This window comes from Osmerus eperlanus, chromosome 5, assembly GCF_963692335.1.
Source record: "Osmerus eperlanus chromosome 5, fOsmEpe2.1, whole genome shotgun sequence".
Classification (NCBI taxonomy): Eukaryota; Metazoa; Chordata; class Actinopteri; order Osmeriformes; family Osmeridae; genus Osmerus; species Osmerus eperlanus.
Genome location: NC_085022.1, coordinates 6,593,672 through 6,611,183, shown reverse-complemented (window position 1 = coordinate 6,611,183; position 17,512 = coordinate 6,593,672). Strand labels below are relative to the sequence as shown.

Below are 17,512 nucleotides of genomic sequence, written 5' to 3'. Positions count from 1 at the left end.
TATGGTCGCAGTTTTGATGTGTGCATTCAATTTAGGGTGTCTGTGATGTGTGCTTAGTAGGACTATGGTGGCAGCCCAAATGAGTATAAATGTCAAGCAGTATGGCCAACCTAAAAGGTTTTCCTCCCTACATTTCTCTGGCATTCCCTAAATTGGTCGAGGCTAAAAAGGTAACACGAGTAGAGTATTGAGTATAGAGCAAAATAGTTCAGGTGGTGTTTTTGCCTGTGTTTCTATGATGTTCCAGTGTGTGTATGGAAAACGACTGTATCTATACTCGACAATTACCTTTCTTACTGCTGTGCAGTTATTATTTGTATTTTTTTGTTTCCTATAACATATATCTTTGTAAAGATATGTTGAAAAACTGTATTCTATCCGTATACTCCTATGCATCGAGTCCTGGGGGAAAAAAAGATCCTGTTTGTTGTGCTGTTGTCGAGATCATTTCATTTCCTTGTGAATGTGCCGTGACTAAGCAAGAAACTGGGACAGTGGAATCCAGAGCAGGACATTAATGGATGCCAACGTTTTTCTCCGTGTGAGACAGCTGGGTAGAAATCGATCCTGCCTTCATGTTTGAACTGGATTACTTCTTTCTCAGAGGTTGCGTGTGTATGGGACAGTTACACACAGATTGCATCACACACTCCTCCATGAATAAACTTCTCAGAGACATCCATGCCCTCGGTCTGTGTGTTTGATTATACCTGACCTTCATGTGTTTGGATAAGGTGATGTATTGGTGTAACTAACCAATGGATTCATATGTGAATGGTTGCTATATATAGCACAACTGGAATCATCCGTCGTGTACTCAAGATAAGGCCGACATGCTTATTAATAATGGAGTGTACAATTGATTAATAGATTAATACTGCAGACTACAGGTACATTTTATGGCCATTGTAAACACTAATAAAGTACATTTCATGTATATTCTGTATGAAGAGACTCCAGACCGGTCATATTTCCAGGGGATATGCTTGACGATATTTTTCTTCAACATTCTTGATGTATTTTACACAGCCATAAGTCATATTCTTGCTCCACCAATCTTGAGGATCTACTGATGTTATCAACATAGGCTGTGAACAGCCGTCTGAACCAAAACCAATCTGCAGACACAAACAAGACCTTAAACTAAGTTCTGGGTACATGAGTTGGTCATATAAACAGCCCCAGAGTGTTCAGAGGACCTCCAGTGAAAACTAGAATTTGCTGTGAAAACATTAATTAAAACCCTGACAGCTAAGAATGAGTTTGGGGAGAGAAAGATGAAAGACAAAATTGCCTCATCTGGTTGCTTAACAAACCTTGAAGCAGGGGTGGGGATATCAAAGAGAGCCCTGCTCTCCATGGAGGCCTGGCTGTAACTGCTCTGAGATTCATCTGCAGATATCAACACAGAGAACAACTTCCAAGAGCTGCTGCCAAAGCTAGACTGATTACGCTTCATTATCACCAGCCCCCATGTTGAACACGCTCTTGTACTATCACTGATAACTCCCACTTTTAGATGCATGTACTGTATTTGAGATAGCTGATTAAATATGTACATAATTCTCTTCTGGATGTCTACACAATTTCAGGGTGCTTTAAGATTGGCCTCCGTAATGTGAGATAGAAATGAGCATTCACCTCCCCCACCCATAGCACCCAAAACGCCACGCATAGGTTTCCAAAACATTCACTTTTCTATTTGCCTTTTTGTACAGTGTCTTTGGCGGATCTGGAATTGGGTTAAAATCTGCATGCTCCCGTCCCCTGTTCTCCTGGCTCCCACGCAGAGCACAACACTGAGCCAAACACTCCCACAGCACGGCACGGAGATTGTCTACCAGCAGTGTTACATACGATGTAATTAAATTTGGCTTTGATTTCTGCGACCTGTGGGAGGAGAGGGGGCTTCATCCCATGCTATGTGGAGAAAAAACCTTCGTGAAAATGAATACAAATAGCGTTACCGTAATCAATTTCTTTTTCAGAAAGTTATCCATATGAATGATACATTTGGGCGTGACCAGATGATAAGGAATTGATTGTTGGTGGGGGTGGGGGGTGATGTGAATAGATATTTTATCTTAGTTGTTGTCAATTCAACGTCATGTATATTATATGTAATTGTGGTTAACATGGAATGTATGCATGGTCACACAGTGACAATTGTTATTTTGTTGCACACTATCTGCCTATTACAAAGAATGTCAATTAAGTCTAGATAATGAATATAAGTGCTATATGCAGTTTTTAATAGTACAATAACACACTACTTGGTTCGCTCGAGCATATATATATATATATATTTATAAAGCCATTGTAAAAATGATCTCGCCTTGATGTGATTTTTATAGTAAATCACTAATATAAAATAAATAACAGACATGGGCAAATCCATCACCTTGTAACTGGGCCGGCCCTAGGGTTTTGGGGGCCCTAAACAAAAAAAGTGTAGGGTGCCCTTTGATATTTTTTTTTACAAAATGTCGTGGACCCGCGCGGGGCCTTAAACAAATGTTTAGTTTGTTTATTGAGTCTGGCCGGCCATGCCTTGTAAAGAAGCAGATGGTATTACTGAGACTTCTCTGACACACTTAGCACCGCTGAAACAGAAAAGTTGAGAAAGATCCAACAATTAAAATCGTTAAGTCATACTAGTAAAAATCGATCTGATCAACTTCATCAAACTGAAAGAAATCTACAAATGAAAAAAGTTTCATGCATTGGCCGGGAATCGAACCCGGGCCTCCCGCGTGGCAGGCGAGAATTCTACCACTGAACCACCAATGCTTTGATGTGATACTGCAATGCATTATGGGTCGCTTAACAATTGCAAATGAAAATGCTGAATCTAAGTCAAAAGTTCACAGAAAATTTTTTTTTGATGCTTTTTCGCATCGTATAGGCATGATAGGCTACTGCTCATTTTATTAGGTAGTGCTGCTGCTCTTACCAGGACGTGTTGTTTCTTGCAGTGTGGATATACTTGGAACATTACCGTTTGCGACCTTCCTAATGTGGCAGTTACGCTACATGCATGCAAGCAGTTTGTTTCGACGGTCACTATGCTTTTGTGCTGCGCGGTTATGGTGTTGCCGGAAGTTTGTCATAGAAGTTTGTCCAATAGATTACAATGTTCCGTTCAATTGTCTAATCGTATTTCACGTGGGCGGGCGATATTGCGTGCAACTAGCCCTAGCATGGAACACAGATATCAACTGTAAACCGCAGTCTGTCTTCTACACGCTTTTATATCCACCTGCGTGAAGCAGTGCAGATTATAGCGAATATAGATAGCATACAGCTCGTAAAGTGTATACTTGTTTACTTCAAAACGGAGCAGTATGTTCACTATTGCCCGACTAGTATTGGCTGCTCAGTTAGCTAGCTACAGAATAGCTAGCGTCACTAGACTAGGCTAGCTAACATGGAAGGTGGTGCAAGCTGACCTGTCAACATTAAACCACCACTGGCTGTGCTGAATTGAAGGTAACGTTAGCACAAAAAAACCACGAGCATATTATTGTATACAATGATGTCACAAGCTCAGTGAATACTACAGTACCATATTAATATGAGGCCGCTAGCTAACATAGCTAGGCTAGATATTTGCCAAGCCCATTAAATACTAGTAGACTGACGACTTGCTTGCTGTAAACATGCAGTGGTAACTAACTAACTAGCGAATTTAGCTGGCTATCAAAATAAAAACATGTTTGAGAGCTAACATGTTAGCAAGGTAGCTAGTTGAATACAACAATTAGACTAGCTTTCATATTTTTCATTAGCACCTGACTTTTGTATCTAGTTATCTATCGGTAGTGGTGTGGTGCCTAACATGATACACCTTTGACATCCACAGGCCGTAAGAAGAAAGTCACCATGGACTCCTGCTCTGACGTCTCCCTCCCATCTAATTATAATAGCAGCAGCACCAGCATTACCGAACTGCTGGGTGCATTGTGTGATAGCAGTCTTTCGGGGGTGTCATGGAAACGGCGCGCCCTGGGGGGCATCTCCCGAGATGCAGTCCGACGTTCCCTCAGAAAGCAAGCCTACGGGGCACTACTCTCCAAACTCTTCCTGGAAGGACCCCTGAAAAGGCCCTCCTCGTCAGTATCTAATATTACCTCCACCACGCCGCCCAGAAATAAAGTTCTGATGATCTCCTTCGATCTGCGGGTGGCTGGCTGCCAGGACGAAGCAGAGAGGCTGGAGGATCGGCTTGACAGGCTGGCAGAGGGACCCGCGTCAGGACTCGGGGAACTCAACTCGGTGTTGGAACTCCTGGTGCAGCTAGCTGGCTCGGCACCCCCACCTCCCACCTCCTTCAGCAGAGACTACATGCGTAGGGAGAGGCCCGTGCTCCGCAGGCCTCCCCTGGGGGGCTACCAGAGTGAGGAGCTCCAGAGGCTGGAGGCTCGGGCCTGGGCTCTGGTGTGTGGGGAGGAGTGGGGCTCCCTGGGAGGGATGTGTGGGACTCTGGGGCTGATGGAGGCTCTTCCAGGAACGGGCCTGCTGGCTCTTGGGAGGAGGGCAGAGGTGGAAGAGAAGTTTGAGAGAGAGACCAGGATGTCGCTGTTTGGGGCGCTTCTGCACACCCGTACCTCCGATCTGGACATCAGACTGGACCTGCCGCCTGTGCCCAGCAATGCTGATGTCACAGGGCTGGCCATACGGGTAAGAGACTGATTTTCCGATCTGTCCTTATCTGTTTAGCGCTAAAAGTATAGTACTTCACACTGCACTTCTGATCCCTGATCTTCTGCTGTGCTATCTATATGCACGATTTGTACCCTGTTTTTGTCGCAAAGTGTTGGCTAAATAAATACAATATAATGTGATATGCTATCGTGTCTCCGTCCAGGTGCCACCTTATTTGGACCAGTCTGAGGACGAGGGTTTCCAGTCGGCCTCAAACCTGACCCCAGACTCCCAGTCGGAACCTAGCCCCAGCCCTGAGCTCGATGTCTGGGAGGCCATAAGGACCTTTGAGCCTGGACGACGTCGCTGCTGGGAATGCATCGGCTGGTAAGGCAGGCTTCATCTGAGACCTGGTAGTCCAAACTAGCATTGCGAAATGTCTCAGGCAGCAGGCGATATATACGTTTTCACAACGTTATTTTGTCCCGTTGATGCTCCGTAACATATAATTATAGGGATCTCAACGTTTTCTCTCCTTATGTTGTAAATGTCCACAGCCCCCCGGGTAAGAGGGAGGCCCCCTACCTCTCCGAGGGGGGTCGTGAGGCCTTTGACCAGCTCTACAGGCTGTGGGAGGGGGAGATGAGGGTGGTCAGTTCGGCCACCCCCTCTCCACTCCTACCTCTACCCTTGGACTCACAGACCCAGCTGGTCAGTGACCTCCTGAACGTTCTGATCGGTGTGGCGTCCACTACCTTCCCTCTCAACCAGGTACAACCCCAGTATCTCTCAGACCAACGCACCGAGTAAACCGACTACGTATAGATTTACGCAGTACCATTTGTCATCTTAATTCTTTTTTGGCGCGGGGGGGGGGGGGGGGGGGGGTGCGTTAGTTATGGTAGTAGTAATGACTCACCTTCACCACCCCGCCCCCCCTCCAGGTGTGTGTGCAGTTTGACGTGCGTCCGGGAGTGTGTGTGTCGGGTGCGTCTCCGGAGAGTGTGTCCCGTCTCCTGGGAGATCTAGCGCAGTATGGCACCCACTACCTGAGGCTGAGTCGCTTCTCCCTGCAGAGCGCCCACAAGAAAGGCCTGGTCTTCCAGGTGGGTGTCCTCCTTGCGTTTAACCGCCTGCTGCCGGCTAGGGTCGGTATCCGGGTGGGCCCCCCCCCCCCCCCCCCCCCCTGACAGCTGTGTTCCTCCCCCCCCCTCGCCAGGCCTTCACAGGCGGACTGAGGAAGTACCTGCATTACTACAGGGCCTGTGTGCTCAGCACACCGTCCACGCTCAGCCTGCTCACCTTTGGGTTCCTGTTCCGCAAAGTGGGCAGACAACTCAGGTGAGACCCCACCACACGCACACACACACACACACACACCCCGCTGCCTGGCGCTAGGAAACGAGCCCTGACTCTATAACGAGGACCAAACAGAGCTGTTAGTCTGCACTCTGAAGTGAGAAATAATCAGGGGGTATGTCCCTGTACTTACTGTAAGTCGCTCTGGATAAGAGCGTCTGCTAAATGACTAAATGTAATGTAAATGTAGATTAATCGGCCACTCATAGCTGTGTGCTGTTTGCGTTCCAGGTACCTCTCAGAGCTGTGTTGTGTGGATGGAGCCTGTGGAGTTGGCCAGGCTACGTTCCCTGTGGTGAGTGGCCTCACAGCTTTTCTGTTTTCCTGCATTTTGTGCCCCACACAGTATATAATAGAATATATTATGTCCTGTGAATCAAGCTCGATGTGTTTGTGTTAAAGCACTAAAAGGGATTATAATAAATCATTTAATCCTTGAGCAGGTGCTTTTATCCGAAAAGACGTATGGGGGGAGGGGGGGGGATTTAAACCTGCGAACTCTTTTCCGTCAAATGCTCTACCTCCTGAGCTATACCCTGAATAAGTCCAGTGTCTGCCCTCTCCCCAGGGAGTGAAGCTGCTGTCCTGCCTGTACAACGAGGCCCAGAGCAACTGCAGTAATGAGAACTACCTGGTCCTGCTGTCCCTGCTGAAGAGCAGCTGTGAGCCCTACACACGGTCAGTCCAGACACCGGTAACACACTGCACGTACCTCCACCTAGGTGCTTTCCCCTCCCCTGTTAAACCCTGGAGGCGAGGAGGTACTCCTGGTAACAAGTCCACCCTTCCCGAAGCGCGTGACAACATGGACCTACATATGCAGTCTTCCATGGCTGAAGGTCTCTTGAGTGTTCTGTCACGACAAGGTACCTTCGACCCTGGAGCTGATGTCTGTTTCTCATCGTTGACTTACCTGTCCAAGGCTATTAACCCTTGTGTTATCTTCGGGTCATTCTGACCCATCAGTCATTGTGACCCACTGTCGTATTGCGACAAATTTACCTCATACAAAAACAAAGTGAAGCATTTTCTTTTAACTGTCGGGCTGTCTCAGACCCCCCACATTGCAATGGTTAAAAGAAAATTATTTTTATTTGTTTTTGTATTGGGTGAAATTGGGTAAACACAACGATGGTTCGTTGTGAACCTTTGGGTCATGTGACCCGAAGGCAGCACGAGGGTTAAATCATGACAAATTGGGTGACTGTTTGTGATTGAGATCTTGTGTGAGCGGAGAATCAAATAACCTGTTAAGTTTTTTTTTTCTCTCTCTCTCTCTCTCTCTCTCTCTCTCTCTCTCTCTCTCTCTCTCTCTCTCTCTGTCTCTGTCTCTGTCTCTCTCTGTCTCTTTCTCTCTCTCTCTCTCTTTCTCTTTGCTTTTACAGGTTTGTGTCTGACTGGGTATACAGTGGTGTGTTCAGAGATGTGTATGGGGAGTTTATGATTCAGGTCAACGAGGACTACCTGGGCTGCAGAGGTGAGCCAGTCCTCATCTTGGTCCTCCACGCAGGTCCTCCATGCAGGACACGCTCCACTGCACGTCCTGCATGAGGAGACGGCTTGCTGCACAAACACTTCATTTCAATTTGGATGTCGTCTCGGGCGTGTGCAGCAGGGCTTTCAACAACGCACGGTTACAAACCGCGTTTAGAATGCAGCACACTTAAACACACTGTCTGTTTATGGCAAGATAACAGTCCCGTGGTTGATTTAATGAGATCAGCCGGTCTAATTGCATCCTGTTTAAATGTAGGGTTTTTCTATTACACCCTATTCCAGGAGTCAAGGACGCCCCCGTATCACCCTAGCCTTGCTCCACTTAGTTTAGAGGTTCATTTGCTCATCAGCTACACCTCATCAACTCTGCCAGTGAACCCCACCTGGCTCTTCTCCCTCCTCTTTTTGGAGGACACACAAATGTCAGCGTTCCTCTCCAAGACAGTTAGCCAGGGAGGCAATCAGAAGCAAAACTGTCCTGGCAACCCCCCCCCCAAAAAACCCTGATCGATGAACAGAGCCGCGAGACTCGTGTGCTTTGCGCCCCTCCTGGGCTCGTCGGGTTTCCAACACGGAGGTCGTCCGGGATGGGTTGCTCCGCCGTTGTTTGAACGGTTGAAATTAGAAAACATGACACGGCTCTCTCCTCACCTCCGCGAATATCAGAGGTCTGTTTGAGCTTGTGTACCGTGGGCGTGTTCCAAGGTCTACCTGACCCTGATTCGACGATGATTAAATCATTCCAAACACACAGACCAATGCCAGGCCCGGTAATTAAGTCGCGCCTCTGAAGCTCTCTGGTCTATACTCTCTCCAGGTGCACTTGTTTGTATTCTTGAAACAACAGCTGTCTGTCCATGCCGGCCCCTCACACTGCCCTGCCCCCCCCCCCCCTCCTACCCCCCCCTCCCCCAGACAAGCACTTCTGGGTGCAGGGCTACACCCTCATCTCCAGGGAGGTGGAGGCCTGCGTCCCCGTCTTCCTCCGACACATCGCTAACGACGTCTACGTCTGCGGCAAGACCATCAACCTGCTCAAGATCTGCTGTCCCCAGGTCAGTATCCAGGCAACCACAAACACACACGTACGGCAATATAGGCTCAGTTCGTGTAGTAACAGCGTGACCCTGACCTGACCGTATATACTAATGTATTTTATACTCTACAGTATAGTAACACTGTAATGGTATGTAAAGCTTGTAGAAGCAGTTGCTCTGTAACCCAGACCATAGACTAGACTCATAAGCTTTAAACTAAACTGTCTGCCTGTCTGTCTGTCGGCCTGCCTGCCTGCCTGCCTGCCTGCCTGCCTGCCTGCAGCACTACATCTGCGGGTCGGAGCTGCCCGTGCCTCGTATCTCCGTCACCTTCTCCCTGCAGGAAGTGGAGGAGATCGAGAGGGACTGCGCCGTGTACCGTGGACGCGTGGAGAGGATCGCCAAGCACAGCGCCATCAGCAGGGAGGAGCAGGTACTGCAGAATGCGCCGACCGGCCGTGCACATACCAGCCTGTGACCCGCTTCACCAAACACTGATGAAGCACCTGTTTCTAAACAGATATTCAGTAAAACAGTTTTTCTGTCTACGCCCGGGTCTAAACTGTTTGGGAAATCGACCCATCACCCATCAAGCTGTTATTTCCCAATCAATCTGTGTAGGTAGTGAATTTAAGTAGCCATTTTCCATTTAGTAATGTTGCTTGTAAAAAAATACATAAAAAAAGATTTGATTTAGAAACATTAATATTATCACCAGTCGAGCATGGAGCTTGATGGATGCGCTTCCAGAGTAGCTGAGAGGGCTGTGGAGAGGTAAGCCAGAGGACAGCAGATACAGTATGCTCTGCGTGTGTGTGTGTGTGTGTGTGTGTGTGTGTGTGTGTGTTAGGCCCTACGCACAGAGCAGGCACGCCAGGAGCTGATCAATCAAGTCAGAGATTCAGCAGCCAAGACCCTGGAGAGCATCCGTGGTGAGTGATATACACACACACGCACACACTTATATAGGACACAGACACACAAATATAGATCATACACACACACTGTAACACAGAACTCAAGTAGACATCACACAATGTTCAGACACACTTCAATGATGTCAAACTCTCCCGGACTCCCACACACGCACACGCTCTCTTTATACCCTCTTATAACACTTCTAAATCATCACTCAGAACAGTGATTAGAACCTAGTAGAGCTTTCGAGTACTCCCCCGGGTGCTCCCGCTAACCCGGAGCCTCCTTCACAGGCTGGAGGAAAGGGGTGAGACTAGAATAGCAGAGAAGAAGCCTTTGAACAGCTTCCAGCTCTGCAGGGTGTGAAATCGAATCATCGCTCACATAGTTTCCCTAACTCCTCATATCAACTTATTACTGGAATAGATGTGAGGAAGGGAAGTGAGCCAGACAGACCCGCGTGTGTGTGTGCGTGTGTGCGTGCGTGTAAGGGAGACTGTGAGTGTAACTTTGCCCCTGCGTGGCTGTGACCTTAGAGTGTGAGACTGTGGGTTGGTGTGTGTGCCTTGCAAGTGTGCACTGCATAGGTTGTAACCAGTCTCTCTCTCTCCCTCCGTCCCTCCCTGCAGGGCGACAGGTGTCCCAGCGTCTGGTGGAGGAGGCGAGGAAAAGGGAGCGCTTCGAGGAACTGAGACAGCACCTGGAGCAGGAACTAGAGGTGAGCGCGAGGGGCGGGGGAGAGGGGCGAGAAACCGAGGCAGGCCGAGACAAAGACACAGTGAGGGAGGGAGGGAGAGACGGACAGATTGAAAGACGACCGTGGCAACGGAAAGAAAGAGAGGAGCGACCGCGCGAGAGAAGCCCCGGTGAGCGTGTCTCCTCTTTGACCCGCGGCAGCGAGAGGTGGAGAGAGATGGATGTTGCGGCTGAGAAAAACGAGTCCAGGTTTCCCTGTGTCCCCCCTGACCTGGTTTTCCCATTATCAGCAGGAGGAGATGGTGACAGACAGGGCGATACTGGAGTTCCTCTGGAAACGGCATTCGCATATAGCACTGTTCAACAAGTAGCCTCCCTGACCTCCCATTTCTATGTCTGTCTGGGGAAGGGAGGAGAGAATAGAGGTGCCGACCTTCTCATTCTGTTCACAGAGAAGGAGCGCCGCGTGTTTCCTCCTAGCAGTGTGCAAGCCTCTGTAGCTGAAACCTGCAGGAACGTTAAACCTACATGACGTGCGTGTGTGTGTGTGTGTTTTCCAGTGGCACAGCGCAGCCAAGAAGAAGGAACAGGAGGACGACTACAGCTTTGCCCGGGAGCTGAGAGACCGAGAGAAGAGGCTGCAGGCTCTGGAGGAACAGCTGGAGATACGAGCCAGGTCTGACGCACACACGCAGGCAGGCAGTCTTACTCACACGTACAGGGATCAAAGTTACACTCACCGTCTCACACTCGACACGCACAGACACAGACAGTCATCTCCTTTGAGAACTGTTTGACTGAGGTATTTCGAATTCAGATTATTGATATTCCTATGCTTTATTAACTCCACAAATGCTCAAATGAGCCACTGGCATTGTTTGGTCTAGACATCTGAATCCAGCCTGTTCTGTGTTGATCAGGAAAGAGCTGATTGCTCAGTACAGCCACCTATCGGAGGAGGCTACCAGGAGGGAGAGGCGGGCCTTATGGAGGGTGCAGCGAATGAGACTGGACGAGAGCCGGGCCCAGTTCCTACTGCAGGACCAGCTGCACATTGAGGTATTCCTACAGAGACACACACACACATAAACACACACAACACTGGAGAATGATTGAATGATGCATGTTTGGTTGAGAAGTTTTATATATATATTAAATTGATAGAGACAGATAAGTGTTGCCTCTCATGTCCTTCTCCTGCAGGCCCTGCTGAAGAGATATCCTCTGGGACAGACGAAACCTCCTCCTGAATCTCTTCTACCTGCTTCCTCCGCTCAGCAGGAGCCTGAACCAGCACTGGTGTGGAATGTTCCTGTACGCAGGCCGGCCACAGTTAGCATTAGCTGGCTAGCCGTTTTTATGTTTCAGCCTTTTGTTGAATGTATCTTCTGCTGTTAGCATCTGTTAGTTATGTCATTTTGCAAGTGTAAATTGAATGTATCTTTGGTTGTTAGCAATTAGCATCGGCTAGTTGTGTCATCTTCCAACTGTTTGTTAAAACGGATCTTTGGTTGTTAGCATGAGTAGATGTGTCATCTTGTAGCTTTGCCAGTTGAATGTGTGATTGGTTGTTGCCTAACCTCTGCTCTTCCTGGGCAGGGGTCAGTGGATCCGGAGGGATCTGGGCTCCCCCTGGGGACACCAAGGCCTCCCCTCAAGCCCCCCTCTGCTACTGAAGACCCTGCCCTCACCTCCCAGGACACCAAGCTCACCCAGCTCCTTCCCCGTCCCGGGGACAGCCAGCAGGTGGAGCAGGCACTGCAGGAGATTGGATCTGACCTCCCCGAAGGCCCAACCCAACCCCAACCTCAACCTCAAACCCAACCACAGTCAGATGTAGACTATGACTTCAGCACCCCCTTCAGTCCTCTGGGGGGAATGCTGGAGCCAGACCAGCCCCCAGCCGTGGCTCCTGACCAGCCCCAGAACAGGGCTCTCTGGGGGCCCATGATTCAGCCAGACATCCCACTCTCCCACCCCTCAGACTCCCACATCCCCATAGGGGAAAACATGTCAGATGTCCTGGAGCGTCTCCCCAGGCCCAGTCCCCACGGCCAGGCCTCCCAGTCCAGTTTCCCTCTGGGCCAGTATACCCCCGACGTCCCCATCGCCGCCCCCCACAAGCCTGGCCTTCATGGACACCCCTCCCAGACCTCTCTCCAGCTCGCAGACGGTACTGAGACCAAGATGATAGATAGCTGTGTCTCCTGTTTTCTACCAGCAGCAGAACAGGAATTGACAGCCGTGACTGGGACAGCGGGGAGTGTGGAGAAGGCTAGCCAGGGCCCAGGGAACAAGGCTGGGAAAGAGAGCGAACAGAGTCAGCTGGAGAACCAGACAGCTGGTGCTCTGATCTCCCCAGAAAAGAGGCACGGCAGTGGGGATCTCCGATGCCAGTCCCCCCCTTCCCTGTCGATCCCAATCACAACCATCCCCGCTCACGTGTCCGACACTTGTACTACAGTCAGGGAGAATGCATCAGTGGCAGACTACCTCCACACGCGGTCCATCAATGTGTCACATGACCGCGTCAAGGAGGGCGAGGGCGTTCCCGAGGTGATTAACTCTCAGCCATCGCTGAACGCGCACGGCCGCCCGTCTGACGCCCGCCCGAGGGGCGGGGAGTTTTTGTCGGCGGCGACCCCCCCTCGGCCGCCCGCGAGCGTTCACGGTCAGATCTCGGACGCGCACATCCAGATCGGGGAATACGTCTCCGACGCGGTCACGGCTCGGCCGTCCGCCAACGTCCACGGTCACTCGTCCGACGGCCACATCAAAGTGGGGGAGAACGTTTCCGACATGGTGGTCGCCCACCCCGCCCCCAACGTCCACGGCCACGCCTCAGACTCCCACATCAGGGTCGGGGAAAACGTCTCAGACGTGAGCCCCCTGCTGCCCTCCCCCGGCGTTCACGGCCACGCCTCAGACGCTCACGTCAAGGTCGGGGAGTTTGTGTTTGACGTGGAGACCCAGAGGCCGCGCTGGAGCGAGCACGGTCACGCCTCCGACAGTACCCTCCAAGTGGGCTGCGTGATGTCGGGTTCGGAAGTAGCTACGTCATCTTTACCTGGCAGCACATTCGGACACTCCTCAGACTCAACATTAGGTGCAGGGTGTGTGGTGTCAGGAAGCGTACCCCTTCCCTCACCCCTACCAGGCAGTCAATATGGCCACTCCTCAGACTCAACATTAGGTGCAGGGTGTGTGATGTCAGGAAGCGTACCCCTCCCCTCACCCCTACCAGGGAGTCAATATGGCCACTCCTCAGACTCAACATTAGGTGCGGGGTGTGTGATGTCAGGAAGCGCACCCCTTCCGTCACCCCTACCAGGAAGTCAATATGGCCACTCCTCAGACTCAACATTAGGTGCAGGGTGTGTGATGTCAGGAAGCGTACCCCTCCCCTCACCCCTACCAGGGAGTCAATATGGCCACTCCTCAGACTCAACATTAGGTGCAGGGTGTGTGATGTCAGGAAGCGCACCCCTTCCGTCACCCCTACCAGGAAGTCAATATGGCCACTCCTCAGACTCCGCTCTTGGTGCAGGCTGTGTGGTGAAGGACCCTGGCAGACAGGACACTCAAGGTACTGGATCGCCGTACATCAATAACTCCTATCTGTTGACATCCTGTCTGCTTTCCTGGTTGGCACAGTACTTCAATACGACAACAAAAAGAACTAACCTTCTTGTTGTGACGTCCCTCAGGGCCTAAAGCCTGGGCCTCGAGTGAGCAGCAGCTGCTGGATGAGGGCATCTCCTCCTGGGCAGCGAGCTTCGGCCGGCCCCATGGAGCGGGTGCTGAGCAGGACTACCTGCTATCCCTGGCGTCCCAGTACGAGGTCGAGCCATACGAGGACTGCTCCAACCTCATGAGTGAGTCACCACACTCCTAACATAGACTCTAGGTCCGACACAGTTACACTCACCAGCAAAGTGTGAGGGAGAACATGTCAAAATTGAGGAGCGTCAGATATTGAGTCAGTTCAGTAGAGCGATGTGTTTACTTTCAAAGATCTCTTACAGTATCATCCTGTGTGTATCCGTGTGTGTGTGTGTGTGTGCGCGCGCGCGCAGTGTTGTCCCCAGAGTGCCAGCTGCTGCAGCAGGTGACGCGGGGCCCCTGGGGGCTCCCCATGGACCCCTCCCTCCGCAGGGCCACCGACACCACGCCCGTGCAGCTCAGCGAGATGGTGTCTCTGCCCGTCCTCATGAAGCACTCCGTCACCACCCCACTCATCACACAGTGAGTCCCCTGGACACAGAGAGAGAGGGAGAGGGTGGACAGAGGGAGGGTGGACAGAGGGAGGGGGAAAAGAGAGAGAGAGAGAGGTTGGTGTCTTACCCGTCCCATCATTGATTTCCCCTCCCCCCCCCCCCCCCCCCAGTGTGTCCCTGGTAAACAAGGCCGTGGTGGACTACTTCTTCGTGGAGCTGGGGGTGGAGCGCCACTTTGAGGCCCTCCGGCACTTCCTGCTGATGGAGGACGGGGAGTTCGCCCAGTCTCTCAGCGACCTACTCTTTGAGAAGGTGAGACAGCCGATGCATGTGTTTGTGTGTGTGTGTGCGTGCGTGTCAGCACGCTGTGTTTGTCTAGTCTGCTTGCGTGTGAACCCTTTTGCGTGGCTTCATTCTCAGCTGGCCAGTGGTCAGACTCCAGGAGAGCTGCTGACCCCTCTGGTCCTCAACTCCATCCTGAGCAAGGCCCTCCAGTACAGTCTCCACGGCGACAACGCCCTGGCGCCCAACTTCACCTTCGCCCTGCGCTTCCTGCCCGAGACCTTCCACCCTCACGCCCCCGATTCACTCAACTGTCTGGAGCTTCGCTACAAGGTGTGTGTGTTTGAGAGATAGAGAGAGTGTGTGTGTGTGTGAGATTAGTTTCCGGAACTCTTCTGCATCTGGAAAACTAGATTACTGCCTGAGTGTTTGATCAGTAAATAAGGAGCTTTTCGAAGACGCTCAATGGGAGACAGTAATAAGCCCACGAGGCCAGCACTGTCTCTTTCTCTCTTTCTTCTCTCTTTCTTCTCTCTCCTCTCTCTTCCTCTGTGCAAAACACCGTGAACCACATGTGAGACGCCAGCCCCTGTCACCTAAGGCGGGAAACCCTTCTTTCTCCGTCTTTATTCTCTCTCTCTCTCTCTCTCTCTCTCTCTCCCTCTCCAGGTGGACTGGCCGCTGAACATCATCGTCACCGACAGCTGTATGAACAAGTACAACCGCCTGTTCTCCTTCCTGCTGCAGCTCAAGCACATGGTGTGGAGCCTGCGCGACGTGTGGTTCCACCTCAAGAGAACAGGTGAGCCCACACGCACAGGGACCCCCCGGGATGGGTGGAGCTCAGTGGTTAGAGCGTTCGATCGAGAGGTCACAGGTTCATGATCCCCCCCCCGCCTCCTTTTGTGTTGCTTTAGATAAAAGCGAAGATGAACACACGATTATTAGAAACCCATTGCGCTTTTCAGGTCCTCGTCTGTCTAGTATCTAGGGATAAGGAATGTCTTCTTGCTCTGTAGCTGTGGGTCTCTTTGTAACAGAGAGACACTGAAGTGTGTGTGACAGTAGGTCACTGTACTGTCTGCTGTACTGTACCGTCGCCCATTTTAAATGTACATTTAAATCTGGATCCGGGGAAACAGAATGAATCTGGGTCTGGGAAATTCCAAATATGTCACGATAACAGTTCTAAAGGGAGATGACTTTGTCTGTCTGTGTGTGTGTGTGTGTGTGTGTGTGTGTGTGTGTGTGTCAGGTGTGTGTACGTGTGAGAGAGAGACAATGAGTGTAACTTTGATCCCTGTGTGTGTGAGCAAGTAAGACTGTGTGTGTGACCTAGGAGAAGGAGTAGGGATCCATGCTAGTATGTATTTATATATATATATATGTGTGTGTGTGTGTGTGTCCCAGCTCTACTGAAGGGTGCGGGCCGCTCGGTGCAGTTCCGCCAGCTGCAGCTGTACAGACACGAGATGCAGCACTTTGTGAAGGTGATCCAGGGCTACATCGCTAACCAGATCCTGCAGGTCTCCTGGAGCGAATTCAAGACCAAGATGGCCACCGTCAACGACCTGGATGCCATCCACCGCACGCACGCAGACTACCTCAACAGAGCCATCTTCAGGTACAGGGAGCACGCACACGTGGCCGGCTGCATGCTTTAACAGAGATCTTTAGACAGGAGGGACACGCGCAGATTACCTGTACAGGGTCAGATTCATGGAGGAGATCGCCTACCCAAAGGCCACCCTGCACTCTTTCTCCTCCCCTTCCTGTCCTCTTTCTCCTCCTCCTTCCTGTCCTCTCGTTCTCCTCCCCTTCCTGTCCTCTCTTTCTCCTCCCCTTCCTGTCCTCTCGTTCTCCTCCTCCCTCCTGTCCTCTCTTTCACCCTCCGTCCCTCCGTCCCCAGGGGTTTGCTGACGGAGAAGGCTGCTCCGGTCATGAACATCATCCACAGCATTTTCAGCCTCATCCTCAAGTTCCGGGCCCAGCTCATCACACAGCCCTGGGCCAGCCAGCAGGGGGAGGCAGTGCACCCCAGCTTCATAGCCATGCAGCAGTCCTACAACACCTTCAAATACTACTCCCACTTCCTCTTCAAAGGTGAGCACACGCATTTCGAATGAGTAGAACTTTTTAGAGAAATATATGTATGACAAACTGTACGTATCTGCCGTGCAGTTATAGTAACGAACGGCTACATTTGAGTACCAAGTGTTCTGTCGTCTAAATGTGCTGTCATTTGGATAGATGGCTTCACAGGGGATAGATATAGCTCAGTGGGAGAGGCTATGACTGTAAATCAAGAGGTCACAGGGTTCAAGAGCATCTGCTAAGTGAATAGATGATTATTGTTGTTATTATTATTATTATGAAAGAGCTTTTCTTTGTCTCCAGTGGTGACTAAACTGGTTAACAGGGGCTACCAGCCTCACCTAGAGGACTTCCTGCTCCGCATCAACTTCAACAACTACTACAAAGACTCCTGAGTGTGTGTGTGTGAGAAAGAGTGTGTGTGTGTGAGAGAGAGTGAGTGTGTGTTCTACACCATCTGTCTTGATGCCATAGCGAGTCCAAACCTGACTCTATACCCATTCTGATGTAAATAGTGTTTAGTCGAACGACAATAGAAAATAAACAACAAAGTTTGCGATAGTGTTGTTTAAACATATGCATTGATACCTGCTGCAGTGCTGTAACCTGTAAAAGGGTACTTGTAACATCCTGTTTTACAAATGATGTTGCCAAATGTAACGTTATTCCACACCTGAAGTGTGCCTGTCTGTGCATCGTCATGAAGTATTCCCATCCTATGCCCATTTATTAAATAAAACATGTAACTTTGTGTAAATAAAAAATCTG

General features: G+C 50.5%; 1 protein-coding gene and 1 non-coding gene across 4 annotated transcripts; one reads left to right on the top strand and one right to left on the bottom strand.

Moving 5' to 3' along the window:
- Positions 1–2,719: 2,719 nt before the first annotated feature.
- Positions 2,720–2,790, bottom strand: trnag-gcc (transfer RNA glycine (anticodon GCC)). Its single transcript has one exon. It is a non-coding gene; the product is annotated as a tRNA-Gly (tRNA).
- A 286-nt stretch (positions 2,791–3,076) lies between these two features.
- Positions 3,077–17,512, top strand: tubgcp6 (tubulin gamma complex component 6). 3 transcript variants are annotated; one of them, XM_062461454.1, is made up of 25 exons: positions 3,077–3,489; positions 3,863–4,680; positions 4,868–5,031; positions 5,202–5,415; positions 5,589–5,750; positions 5,864–5,985; positions 6,235–6,298; positions 6,572–6,681; positions 7,389–7,480; positions 8,416–8,555; positions 8,821–8,970; positions 9,388–9,469; positions 10,085–10,173; positions 10,712–10,827; positions 11,072–11,210; positions 11,355–11,450; positions 11,751–13,737; positions 13,859–14,026; positions 14,228–14,396; positions 14,539–14,680; positions 14,789–14,983; positions 15,320–15,452; positions 16,061–16,274; positions 16,560–16,753; positions 17,048–17,512. In XM_062461454.1, the coding sequence occupies exons 2-25, from the start codon at positions 3,883–3,885 to the stop codon at positions 17,137–17,139; spliced, it is 5,832 nt and encodes a 1,943-aa protein (XP_062317438.1). In that variant the 5' UTR covers positions 3,077–3,489; positions 3,863–3,882; the 3' UTR covers positions 17,140–17,512. The 3 variants fall into 3 exon arrangements, with proteins under 3 accessions (XP_062317438.1, XP_062317439.1, XP_062317437.1); XM_062461455.1 differs by having other exon boundaries at positions 11,355–11,465; positions 11,769–13,737; XM_062461453.1 differs by having other exon boundaries at positions 11,355–11,465.

Excerpts from the sequence above, each read along its gene's own strand:
- tubgcp6 (XM_062461453.1), top strand. The coding sequence starts at position 3,883 with ATGGACTCCTGCTCTGACGTCTCCCTCCCATCTAATTATAATAGCAGC. Across the intron at positions 7,481-8,415 it reads GGACTACCTGGGCTGCAGAG|ACAAGCACTTCTGGGTGCAG; the intron begins GTGAGCCAGTCC and ends CCCCTCCCCCAG. Across the intron at positions 16,754-17,047 it reads CTCCCACTTCCTCTTCAAAG|TGGTGACTAAACTGGTTAAC; the intron begins GTGAGCACACGC and ends CTTTGTCTCCAG.